The 13,611-nt window shown below is 43.9% G+C and overlaps 1 protein-coding gene across 4 annotated transcripts in view; it reads right to left on the bottom strand.

The window, feature by feature from the left end:
- The window catches only part of SEMA5A (semaphorin 5A), a 198,066-nt gene that overhangs the window by 79,173 nt on the left and 105,282 nt on the right, over positions 1 to 13,611 (bottom strand). For all 4 annotated transcript variants that reach the window (XM_061588081.1, XM_061588090.1, XM_061588110.1 and 1 more), the window contains exon 4: positions 8,337 to 8,382. In XM_061588081.1, coding sequence (XP_061444065.1) covers positions 8,337 to 8,382 — 46 coding nt within the window. The remainder of the gene's footprint in view (positions 1 to 8,336; positions 8,383 to 13,611) is intronic.

Below are 13,611 nucleotides of genomic sequence, written 5' to 3'. Positions count from 1 at the left end.
TGGGGATTTGAACCCTGGTCTCCCAGGTCGTAGTCCAACACCTTAACCGCTATACCACACTGGCTCTCTCTAGGCATTAGGGGGAGCCAAAAATAATGAGTGGCATCATTTAAACAAGCATGAGACCTTTGGGCTGCTGTAGGTGGTAGATTTGGAGCGAAAGCCACAAGCAAGAATATAATAGCAAATAAGTATGGAAAGATAAGATAGGCAAAGCCAACAACAGGTTTGAAGAAAGAAGGAGTTTGTGTGTGGATGAGTACTGTACTGTTACACTCATACTGCCACACACTAGACAAAGACAGCAACAACATCTACCTTCGCACATAATTCATATCAACAGAAATGCATATCAACTTTTATAAACTAAAAACAGAAAACAAACAGAAAAGAGTGAAACAAAATTCCAGACAGATGGCAGAGTGTGCCTTAGGCAGATGGCTCTGGTAATTAGACATTGGCAAAACATAGTATTTCCAAAGGTGGTTTAATTACACAGTGCCAGAAAACTAACTACATAATTTTAATAACTTCATTTAGTTGCCTTTTTACTATTGTTATCTGTTTGCCTTCACGTCTGATGCCATGTATTCAAACATGTTTTTTTAAAAAGGTACAATGCAACCTAGAATATAATTTAATTCTTTCTATCAAGCAGGGAAATTGGACAGCTATAGTGAATGCACCAGGGGAGCAGGAGACCTGACCTCCTCTCTGAGATATTGTAGTGCCCTACAAATTTGTAAAAATGCAAACACAATTTGGGTTGGTCTTTCACAGTCCAATCCACTTGCTGTGTAGCTTGGAACAACTGGGTAACATGTGCCTCTGAGCATATGGTGAGTGGTGGCAACACTAAAAAAAACCTCCAAAAACAATTGTTTCCTGTACAATCACATACTACCAGTAATCAAACCACCAGCCATCTATCATTAAGTAATAGCTAAAAGGTATTGGGTAGCACTCAACACTAAAGTCAGGATCATTCAGAACATGGTATTTCCGATCTCTATGTATGGATGTGAAAGTTGGACAGTGAAGAAAGCAGATAAGAGAAAAATCAACTCATTTGAAATGTGATGTTAGAGGAGAGCTTTGCACATACCATGGACTGAGAAAAAGACAAATAATTGGTGTTAGAACAAATTAAACCAGAACTGTCACTAGAAGCTAAAATGATGAAACTGAGGTTGTCATACTTTGGACACATAATGAGAAGACATGATTCACTAGAAAAGACAATAATGCTGGAAAAAACAGAAGGGAACAGAAAGAGGAAGGTCAAACAAGAGATGGATTGATTCCATAAAGGTAGCTACAGACCTGAACTTATAAGATCTGAACAGAGTAGTTCATGACAGATGCTTGCTGAGTCATAAGGTTGCCGTAAGTCGTAATCAACTTGAAGGTACATAACAACAACAACATTGGGTAGCAGAATGTATAAAAATGGGAAAGTTATACTTCAGGGAAAGCTTTACCAAGCCGAGTTTTGAGCTGGAGATTGACTTGAAAACTCAATACGAACGTGAGAACTGCCTTGCAACATCAAATGCAGTCATTGCTCCAACTACTGCTAGACAAACATCTCTGGAAATTCACAAGCAGTGCACAAGGGTTATGGCCACTCCCTCTTTATTCCTCTGTATCTTTGAATCCCCTCTGAATATGGAGATTTAATTTACCAATCGTAGATAACGTCAGTTAACCTTTTCATTCTCTGTTTAAAGCCATTGTGTTGTATCCAGTGGTGTCTGTCATCGTGTTGAAAGGTTCATTGATCCAGTGGAGGCTTTAGTCAGAAGGGAGAAGAAGGTGGGTTTTGTCCATTCATCCTCCCTGCTGTTCTGAAGGGTCCCTCTGGAGCAGACATGGGGACTGTCATGAGGAAAAACTGGAGAAAAATCTCCTCCTTCCCAGTTCCGCTAAAGCTCCTGCTGGATCAAAGTGCCTTCAGCCAGCAGAAGGTCACCACTTAATACAATCCAATAAACTAGTGGTCACTGCTGCATCTTGTGGTAGTAAAAAACAAAAGTGAATTACGCACTTGAGAGAGAGACCCTGTAAAATATGGCGGTGAGCAAATTTATTTACCATTTCAAAATTCTTTGTCAGCCTGATTCTCTACCTAAGATTTGCTGTACCAGGAAAAATGTTGTCCCCTCTGCTGGAAAAGCTCATGAAGAAAAGAAAGAAATGAGGGTCATCAACCTGTTAGCCACCATCTAGTTTTAATGGCAGACTTGGAGGTAGAGTAGCCATTGCCCTCTGACCCTGGACCATCCAGACCAGGCAATGTGGTGTCACCAGACTCCTTCAGCTCAGAGGACATCCCCCAACCATCCCTCACCACCTCCATGCCATGAGAGCCAGCAGTTACCCAACAGGGCAATGGCCCTTTAAAACGGGTGAGGAACCTCTGGCCGCCGGGCCAAATGTGGCTGGGTCTGATGGGAGGGCACCATGTTGGCTCCCCCTGATCTAGGACTGACTGGAGCAGCTCTAGTATTTCAGACGGGGGACATTTGCAGCTCTACCTCAACATACCAGTGACGGAACCTTGGACCTTCTGCATTCAAAGCATGTGCTCTACCATTCACCTGCGCCCCACTTCAAGCTTTTCCCCAATAATCCTTTATGTAGGGTTTGTCTTTTTCAACATCACTGCACATATTTTCATTGAGCGATCCTCCACAGAAGTCAGCTTTCATCCCAGCTATTGTAAGCAGCCCACATGTTAAGTTAATTTTTTAGTTATTGTACCAATACATGACAGCTGAAGGCATCACAGAGATGCAATGAGCATTATTCAAAATACTATTGAGAAGCAATTATGAGAGCATTCTTCAAGCTGTGTCAAAATGCACTTGAACAAATTTGGCATTTATTTTCAGCCATACCCTTTAGCAGTGCTTGGCAGGATTCTGCAATAATGCTGTCAAACTGGTAACACAAACTCTGATCTTCTGTTAGGCAAACTCTGTAATTAAAATTAGACAGCACTGTGTGGCTAGTGGTACATGCTTCAGAATGGAATGCTAAAAGCCAAAGTATGAGTGTACTATGATATTAATAGCTGAAGAATCTATAAGGATAGCTGTAGAAAAAGGTTAGTGAAATATACAGTATGTTATACAAGCACTTTTGCAGGGACCCTTTTGCATTGCAGCAAACAAAAAACTGTCAGACCAAAACTCATAAGAATTGTAGATTTTACATTTGAATTCATTACAATTCAATTATAATCCAACCCTTGAGATAGCTCTTAGCTTAGCTGCTTGGTCTCTTTTCCTACAAAAAAAAAAATCTACGTTGCATATAACTGTATTTGCTCTTACCCACACACGAGTGTTTAAAAGACATGTGGGTATACACGTACGGCATCCACAGATTTATAACTCAGTCCAATCCATGTCTAATCAGAAGTAATTCCCGTTAATTTCACTGAGCTTATTCCCAAGCAAGGGTCTACAGAACTGTAGCCTTAATATGGGAAATGCTGGTAAATATATGACAAAAATATTTGCCTTCCAAAGGGTGAAGCTTCCCACAACAAATATCCTGTTTTATGCAAGTATTTTAATGTCACTTACCTTTAACTGCACTAATGTAGGGAGTAAAACACCTGCACAGCTATAGGACATAACAGTGTGCACCCCCCCCTTTTAAAAAAAGCAGGATTTTAAATGCAGATGGTTTATTTGGGCACATTGTGGTACAAGAGGAACTGCGTACACAGTGAAGATAGTACTGAGTAGATAAAAGTTCCCCTTGCAGTGAGGGTGACTTCTAATAGGCTTTTCTGGCTGCAAAAAGGGTCTTTGGCTGCCTGGGCAAGCAGGTACTTTGTGTGTGTGTGTGTGTGTGTTTTAAGAGGAATCTTTAGGAAACTGCTGAATATATACACAATTAAGTGACACCTTAAACCCTAACGCATGCTCTCTCTGCACAAGAGGAATCCACTTTTTGCCATGAAAATACAAAATGCAGTCTCAGACAAGGATAGTATGCCCAATTAATTTCCACTGTGTTTCATTTCTGGGGTATTTCAATGCCCTACAAGCTAAGAGGTGAATGCCATGCATGTGACAGATTCACAAATTTATGTTGTAGAGATAACAATGTCACGTGTGAATTAAAACATGCGTTTGGAAAAGTATATCTGACAAAACAATGTAAATGGACTGCCTTCAAATAGGGTTGTTGTGGTAAGCGGTATTCAGAGGTGGTTTACCATTGCCTTCCTCTGAGGCTGAGAGGCAGTGACTGGCCCAAGGTCACCCAGTGCACTTCATGGCTATGTGGGGATTCGAACCCTGGTCTCCCAGGTCGTAGTCCAACACTCTAACCCAGTGGTTCTCAAACCTTTTTGGTTCGTGGCGCACTGTAAAACATATAAAAATTTTCTGGTGCACTTCGTGTACAAAATTAAAAATATATTAATATATTTAATAAAAATAACTTAAACTATAGAAATCTATTGCTTACCCTATACAAATGGGTTTCTTCTCATTTTTAAAATATACTTTCATAATATTTGAGGCACACCTAGCCACCTCTTAGGGTGCAGCAGTGTGCCTGGACGCACCGTTTGAGAATCACTGCTCTAACCACTATGCCACACTGGCTCTCGCCATCTGACAAAAGTGCATCTTAATAGTTCCCTCAGGCATATACTTGGTTGGCAACGTAGGTTTTCTCTCACATAGTGGAAAGGGTACAAACTTCTCAGTCAAGAAATATGAGAGGAGGCAGGCTATCTAGAGCTATGGAAGATGTCTATGGTGAACACAGTCTATGCTTAGCACAGCGTCTATGCAGCAACAGCGGTAGTGTTGAGGAACCAGGGGTCTGCTACTCACTGCTGGATCTTTCCACAAACTGATGCTACACTCGCAAGGGAAAGAATTGTGCCCCTTTTTTCTGCAAACCAGAATGTACCTATCATTGCGTAATAAGAGAAATGTCTAACGAACAGTATACAAACATATGTACACAAACCTTACCTGATTACATATGGTATGGAGCTAAAATATAAATAAACCTTTCCTATGTATGAAATATAAACATGAACTATAAATGTTAATATTAAGCCCAGGTGAGGAGAGTAGGGCAGGACTTCCCAAACTAGCGCATAGTGTTAGTGTTAAAACATTTCACTTATGGTTATATATGTACTGTACTTTGAAAACCAGCTGGGAGACACTCCTGGAAAATATTAGCTGCAATGATATCACCAAAATGGCTGCTACTAGGCCTGTGCACAGACCCACCCCCCCAACAATCTGATTTGCGGCTCCGATTTGTAAACACAGATCAGATCCAATCTGGTCTGGACATAGATCCATAGAGTTGGAATGGACCTATAAATCCACCCCCCCCTGCTCAATGCAGGAATTCAAATTAAAGCTTATAATTCTGACCCAATCCTGATCACAATCCAGATATCACACCTCTCCAAAAATCCCACTGATTTACACTACAAAACTGAAACAGCCATAACTCTATTTGGAGACATGGAGATTGCTATACAGGGGATTAAACTAGCCAGGTTGCAGGTGGATAGCTTTTCATGCTAGCCACCTTTAAATTTTGACATTAAAACCCATATAACACTTTTGTTTTTTTCACACAGCAACATGAAATCTGGTGATATGGTAGTCCCTTTAGAGGAAATTAACCCTGCCAAATTTCAGATGGGTAGCTCCAAGGGTTTTTGTGCTAGCCATCTTTAAATTTGACTTTTTCCGAGAACTGTTTTTAAAACTGTTTTAAAAACTGCTAACTGTAGTAGTGAGTGAAGGAAAATAAAAATAGTATTTAATGTTAATAATATTCACAATGGCTAGCAATTGGAAATATTATTATTCTTTAATTATATTATATTATTATATAATTAACAACAACAACAATATGGGGCTGCCCTTGAAAATGACTCGGAAACTTCAACTGGTCTAAAATGCAGCAGACAGATTACTGGCTGGGATTCCCTTTAGATCTCATATAATACCTGTTTTAAAACAGCTACATGGGTTGCCAGTTCGTTTCCAGGCTCAATTCAAAACGCTAGTGTTTAAAAGCTCTAAAGTCCCAAATACCTGAAAGACTGCTTCCTTCCCTACAGACCCTCTCAGGTGTTGAGATCAGCAGAGGGGGCCCCTTTTGGCAATTCTGCCACCCTTAGAAGCTCATGGGGGTGGCAGCCCAGGATTCTCTGTGGCTGCCCCTCTGCTGTACCATTCCCTCCCCACTGAGGTAAACCTGGCAACTTCATTGTACAGTTTTAGGTGAAAGCTGAAGATGCACCTCTTTACCCTGACCTTTGACACCTGAGATGTATATTTTTAGGATGCACCCTATTCTGTGATTTTAGGTTGTTTTGGAAATTCTTTAATGTTGTATTTTGTTATAACCCACCCTGGGAACTTTGGGCAAAGTTGGGTAAATAACAACAACTATAATTCTGTAATGATCTGTATTTATATATCACAGTTGCAAATTGGATTGGGGGATCTGTGCACAGCCCTAATAGCGACCATTTTGATGATGTCATCACAGCTAAACGTAATCTCTTCTGGGAGTGTACAATGCATATGCAACTAAAATCTGCAGTTTGAAGCTAATAGCCGGAAGTCAACTTTTTAAACACTATTTGCTGCTAAGGCTGTACACTAAACTGTGGTCCGTGGACCACCCATTGGTGATATATGTACTGTATATAACTGAGCTTCATTCAGGTGATCAGTGATGTGTCTGTAGATTTGTGGTTCAAGATGGCACATGCATCACATTAAATGTTCGCATTGATTTTTAATTCTTTTTATTGCTTTTTCTTATATTGTATTTTAACATATTAAAATTTGAACTCTGTGGAATTACAATTGCTAGAACAGGCAGAAAATATATTAAGCGGTCTGCCAAGACCCTCAGCAATTTTCAAGGGGTCTGTGGGGAGAGAAGTTTGGGAACCACTGGACTAGGGAGTACAGAGATATGCAGCAAGGAAATTGCTCAGCAAAGTTAGGCAAGACCTTGCAGCCAAGATATAGTGGAATGGGCATTTATCACCGCTGAATGAAAGGATGTAATTATACATTTATTATTATTTATATTGACAACTTGTACAGAGGAAAACACATTTGTGTTGAATAATTTCCCCAGAATAACTGAGATTAGAAATGACCAAAAGCATTTATTTTATTTTTCTGTTTTTTAAAGCAGAATTCTATTTGTACACCAAAAGTCCTTTCCTCCCTTTTCCTAGGTAAATATTGCCATTGGGGTCATTCAGATGTTAGTGTGTTCTTGCAACATGCACCTCCTCTTTCTCTGGCAGCTCTCCTCACCACTTCCACTGAAGTTGAGACAAAGAATTTGGCATTTTCAATTTCCATCTCTGAAAACGAAGTCCTTTGGAACCCTGCTCCCAATGCTGTGGATCTTCAACCCTGTGGATCTTCATTGTTTCTGTTGCATTTCTTGCACCCTCTAGGCTATACCACTTCATACCGCAAGTGGGAATTCACTGGATGGAATGCTCTTCCAGACCAGGGGAAAAAAAACACCTTTACATAGAGAACTAGATATCAAGGAGAGAGGACAGCAGTTCATGCTCATTTTTCCTAAATTGCTATGGCTAGCAGCAACAAACTCCTCTAGGATGCACACCTTAACATGGTGAAGGGGTTTGAGATTGCCAAAGAAGCTGTGAGCAATGCTGTGAGAGAGGGAGAGGGAGAACAGAGAGCGCACAAGTCCCTTGTTACAACAGCTCCACTGGCTACTGGTCTGTTTCCAAGCACATTTCAAAAGTGCTGGTTATTACCTATTAAGCCCTATATGGCTCGGGTGCAAACTATCTGAAGGACAGTATCTTCCCATATGAGCCTGTCCAGACTCTGAGATCGTCAGAGGAGGCCTGTGTCTCGATCCCACCGTCCTCACAGGCATGTCTGGTGGGAACGGGGGGGGGGTGCCTTCGTGATGGCTGCCCCCAGGCTCTGGAACTCCCTTCCTAAGAAGGTTAGACTGGCTCCCTCCCCCTTGTCCTTCTGTTGGCACATGAAGACTTTTCTGTTCCGATAGGCTTTTGGAAACTGACTGCAAGGGTATTAAAAGGGTGCTGTGTTTACTGATTTGTATTTTGTGTGTTTTCTATTGGTGCGTTTTAAATGGTTTTAATTTTATAGTTCGTTAAATTACATTTTACTTATAACTTCTGCATGTTTTATTTATGTTTTTAATTGTATTTGCTTTAATTTTTGAAAGCCACCTCGTGTCCCAGTTCTGGGGAAAAGGCAGCATATAAAACAACAACAACAACAACAACTTCTTACCTGGATGAGAGAAAGATCCTCACTATGTAGCCTGAAGAGATAGTTTCTAGAGAGGGGAAAAAAGAGGGGAAATAGAACTAGTTATTCAGGTGAATCCTGAGACAAAGGTTCTTGGGTGTTCCTGATTTAGAAGCTTAACACCATTATACACATTCTGTGACAGCAAACCTGGGTTTGCCGCTGAGTGTCAGTTCCTGGGTCTTCAATGAGAATTCCTGTATAATGCATCTGTTAACTACACAACGTGTTTAGTGTGGTGGCACCAGTACTTTACAACACTTTCTACTGAAATCGGATAGGCACCTGCAATTTTGATATTTAATCACCTGCTGAAAATGTTTCTATTTTTCAAAGTGGTGGGTTTTTTTAGAATTAATTTGAATCAGTGTTGGATATTTGTTCTGTATTTTATGATTTTATTATGTTTAATTATTTCATTGTACACTGCCATGATATTTTTCAACAAATTGGCAGTTTATAAATACTCTTATAAAGAAATCAAATGTTTCAAAACTTGTTTGTGTAATATTTAGGCAGTACATTAAGTGTACACTGAAACCTGATGTGTGAAGTAGCCAAACACTAGGGGTATGCTTGATAATTTAACTACAGACAGCTTAGGTTCAGCAATGTAAGGTAAGATTTACCTTTTCATTCTTAGTTTTAGTTTCTCTAAAGTTTACTTGCACTTGTGAGTGGCAAGGAGAAGTGGGAGAGAAATGCCAATGTGCCTGTTATGTGTCAAATATTTAACTGTCACTCCTTATCTGTAGACTTTGGCATGATAAAGGGGTGGGCCAGAAGCCCAGTTGCAAAGCACTTGCTGTGTAAGAATAAAGGCTCAAGTTCAGTCCCCAACGTTTCCCATTGAAGGACCTCAGGTACGTCAGAAGGTGCCTTATACCAGGGACAGACTGATTGTCCATTTAGCTCAGTGTGGTCAAAATGGCAGCAGCATTCCAGCAGAGGTTACCAGAGGCACCACAGACTGAATGCGGGAATTCCTGCATGCAAAGTGCACCCTCCATCACTCCACTGTGTTGCTTTAGGTATCTGGTGTGCAAGACCTCCATCTGAGATCCTGTAGAGTTGCTACCAGTCAGAATAGACAGAACTGGGCTAAATGGACCAATTCAGTATAAGGCAGAAATGAGCGACCCCCAGTTTGTAACACAATGCAACCATCATATTGTTGTGATATTAATAGATATTAATTACTAACAATCATGCAAAGATAAAAATCCCTACAGAGTGGATATATGATTTGCTTCAAGTTATTTTAGTAAACAAAAATATGTTCTGCATTTGGGATTTTTTCCCCATGCATTTTCCATAAAAGGAGGGAGGGGGGATGTCCCGTCCAGAGCCGAAAGAATGAGGCTGGAGTGTGTGTGCAAGTAAATCTTGTTTTATTAGAGTAATGGATACATCAAAGGCATTGCGCTTCATAGGAAACCCTACGCTAACTCACTAGAGTCCCTAACTATACTCTAGACATGCTCTGCAGCGTGTGAAGGAAGTTGACTCAACGACCCCCCACTGGGAGCGGCAGGCTTATATAGGAAATGTTTTCGAATGTAATCTCTGACTCCTTCGTAATTCCTGTCTTTGCCCTGTCCATTTCTCGCGGCGACGGGAACGAGGAGACAGGGGACGCGCATCCAACAGCTCATCTGAAGACACCTGCTCCCGAGCAACGCGCTCGAGGTCAGGGGGCGGTGCCACACTGGAATCCTCCTGGGAACTGCTTGGTAAAGGAGGAGCTGGCACTGACTCTGAAGCTTCCCCCCACAAGTCCTCTGCATCAACTGGGGGCGGTGCGCTCGGCTCCTCGGAAAGGGTGTTACTCGTGGGAACTGGCTGGAGAGCAGGCTGCCCCCCTCCCGCACGATCCTGCTCAGACACAACAATCCCCAACTCTGCTTCTTCTGGCTGCGGAGGTGCCTGAAACTCATGCCTCCCCCCTTCCTGTCCCTTCTGAGTTGGCTGCAGCGCAACCTCATCCCCCCCTCCATGCTTTAACCCTTCCCACCCCGAGGTCTAGGGTCCTCATGGAATTCTCATGGAATTCTCTCACCAAAGTTGGAGCGTGCACATTCTCCTCTGTTTCCCAGGAACGTTCAGTTGGATCGTACCCCTTCCAATGAATCAGGTACTGAAGACGCCCTCAGCGTTTTCGTGAGTCCAAAATCTGTTCTACTTCGTATTCCTCCTCCCCCTCTACCAACAACGGCGGTGCGGGCTCCACTCGCGGACGGTGAGGGTCGGGAGCAGCATCCTTGGTCAACAATGCCCTGTGGAAGACTGGGTGCATCTTGAAGGTGGGCGGCAATTTTAGTCTGTAAACCACGGGGTTAATCTGAGCCTCCACCTCAAAGGGCCCTACACGCCGATCCTGCAGTTTACGACACCGGCCAGGCATAGCTAGGAAACGTGTAGAGATCCAGACCTGGTCTCCCACTCGTATGAGGTCCCCCTCTCTCCGATGCTGGTCAGCTGCGTGTTTGTAATCTGCTTTGGCCTGTTCTAGTTGCTCTTGGAGTAGCTGTTGCATAGCGTGAAGTTCCTGCAAGTAATCCTCAGTGGCTGGGACTGAGAGACTGTCTTTTGGGGCAGGGAAGGCTCGGGGGTGGTAGCCAAAATTGGTGAAGAAAGGAGTCTGTTGCGTGTGCGAATGCACAGCATTATTATAGGCAAATTCTGCTAAATGCAGGTAGGACATCCAGTTGTCCTGCTGATACCCCACAAAACGACGTAAATATTGTTGCAACACTGCGTTGACCCTCTTGGACTGCCCATCTGTTTGGGCAGACGACAGTCTCAGCTCACTTTGCAGCAACTTCCACAACGCTTGCCAAAAACGTGAGGTGAATTGTGTGCCCTGATGGGAAACCAGGCTGTCTGGCAGACCGTGCAGCCGATACACATTTTGCACGTACAACTTGGCAGTGTCTTGAGCGCTTGGGAGCCCTGCGCACGGAATGAAGTGAGCCATTTTCGAGAAGGCATCAACGACCACCAAAACTGTGGTTTTCCCCTGCGAAGGTGGAAGGTCTGTTATAAAATCCATAGTAATCATTCCCAAAGGTCCTCCTGGAGTAGGAAGGGGTTCCAGTAGCCCCGGTGGCTTCCCAGTGGCATGTTTAGCCCTCATGCAAGTGGGGCAAGAGCGAACGTAACGCTCTACGTCCTTCTTCACCTTGGGCCACCAGAACTTCCAAGTGACAGCTTGAATGGTCTTAAAAACCCCAAAGTGGCCTGCCGTGGGGGCGTCATGGCACTGACATAGTACCCTCACTCGCAGTTCTCCGGGGGGCACATAAACAGCTTCCTGATGGTGCAGTATGCCATCCTTCCATATAAGGTCCTTCTGTTCTGCCTGGGGTGACGCGCCCTCTTCGACCTGCTGCTCCTGCACGAAAAGGTCCTGTTGTTGCGCTTCACGCACTTCAGCTTCCCAAGAATCTTGGCAGGCCCCTACTACTCCCCGCTCGGGAGGGATTATGTACTGTAACGGTCTTGGGGTGGGATCCCTCAGAAATTCTGGCTTCCTTGAGAGGGTATCAGCCCGCTTATTCTGTGCTTTGGAGATATAATGAATTTTGAAATGGAACCGTGCGAAGAACTGAGCCCAGCGCACTTGCCTCTGATTGAGTTTACGGGCGGTATGAAGACTCTCTAGATTACGATGGTCCGTGCGCACCTCAATTTCATGCTGTGCCCCTTCCAGATGGTGTCTCCAGGCTTCAAAGGCATCTCTAATGGCTAATAGCTCCTTTTCCCACACAGTGTAGTTTTGTTCAGAGTCGGTTAACTTTCTGGAAAAGTAGGCACAAGGCATTGGTTCTCCCCCTTTCTGGGCCGGTTGCAAAAGAACCCCTCCGATCGCAACGTCCGACGCATCCGTCTCTACCACAAAAGGGAGCGCCGGGTTGGCAGGCTGTAGTATGGGTTCGGTAGCAAACCTTCGCTTCAGGCTCTCGAAAGCCTCTTGTGCAGCTTCTGTCCATTGGAAAGGTCCTGAGCCCTTCAGGCAATCTGTGAGCGGTGCGGTCTGATGGGAGTAGTTGGCTATGAAACGATGGTAGTAATTTGCAAAGCCCAAGAAGCATTGCAAATCCTTCTTGGTCTTGGGGGGTTGCCACGTGAGTACACAACAAACTTTTTCTGGGTCCATTTCTACTCCTGCTGGAGAGATCCGATACCCCAGAAAGTCCAATGTGGTTAGGTCAAACCCACACTTTTCCAGCTTTGTGTAAAGACGGTGTTCCCGTAACTTATGCAGCACTGCACGCACATGCGAGTCGTGTTCCTTGGGAGTATTCAAATAAATCAGGATATCATCCAAATACACTATCATGAAGCGGTCCACAAAGTCCCGAAATATGTCATTCATAAAATTTTGGAAGACTCCAGGTGCTCCCGACAACCTGTATGGCATCACCAAATACTCAAACTGACCGTAACGGGTCTTAAACACAGTCTTCCATTCATGACCTGCCTTAATCCTCACCAAGTTGTAAGCTCCTCTCAAGTCCAGTTTCGTGAAAATTTTGGCGGAACGCAACCTCTCCAACATTTCCCTAATGAGCAGCAGCGGGTAACTATTGGGAATAGTGAGCTGGTTTAGGGCTCGATAATCATTACAGGGACGGAGCTCCCCCCCTTTTTTCTTCACAAACAGCAGGGGTGCACCAGCTGGGGACTGTGAAGGGCGAATGAAGCCTTTCTTCAAATTGGCGTCGTCCCTTAACGCTGCCAACTCTGGTTCAGATAGAGAGTAGATCCGCCCGGCGGAGATGCGTGCCCCAGGCACCAAATCAATGGCACAATCATAGGGCCGGTGAGGAGGGAGTTGCTCCCCTTCCTTTTTATCGAAGACGTCCCGAAAACTCCCATTCTTGGTGGGCAAAGTTATCTCCCTTGGAGGAGACGCCCCTGCCAACACCTGTGGCTCCTCTTCAGGCTGGCAATGTTGATGGCAGTACTTGGAGGTTAAAACCACCACAGCTTCATCCCAAAAGATTGTGGGGTTGTGCCTAACCAGCCAAGGCATACCCAACACCACCGGGAAACGCGGCAAGGACACCACATAGAACGACAGGTCTTCCCGATGCCCAGGGACCTTCACTTCCACGGACGCAGTCACCCGAGTCACCTCCCCAGACTTCAGAGGCCAGCCATCTATAGTTTCCACTGCCAACGGCTGACTCAGTTCTCTTGTGGGAATAGCGTGGTGTAGCGCAAACTCTCGGTCCATGAAACAAGAGGATGC

The sequence above is a fragment of the Rhineura floridana genome, chromosome 1, assembly GCF_030035675.1.
Source record: "Rhineura floridana isolate rRhiFlo1 chromosome 1, rRhiFlo1.hap2, whole genome shotgun sequence".
Taxonomy (NCBI): Eukaryota; Metazoa; Chordata; class Lepidosauria; order Squamata; family Rhineuridae; genus Rhineura; species Rhineura floridana.
The sequence above is the reverse complement of the archived record's forward strand: the minus strand, read 5'-3'. Positions and strand labels throughout refer to the sequence as shown.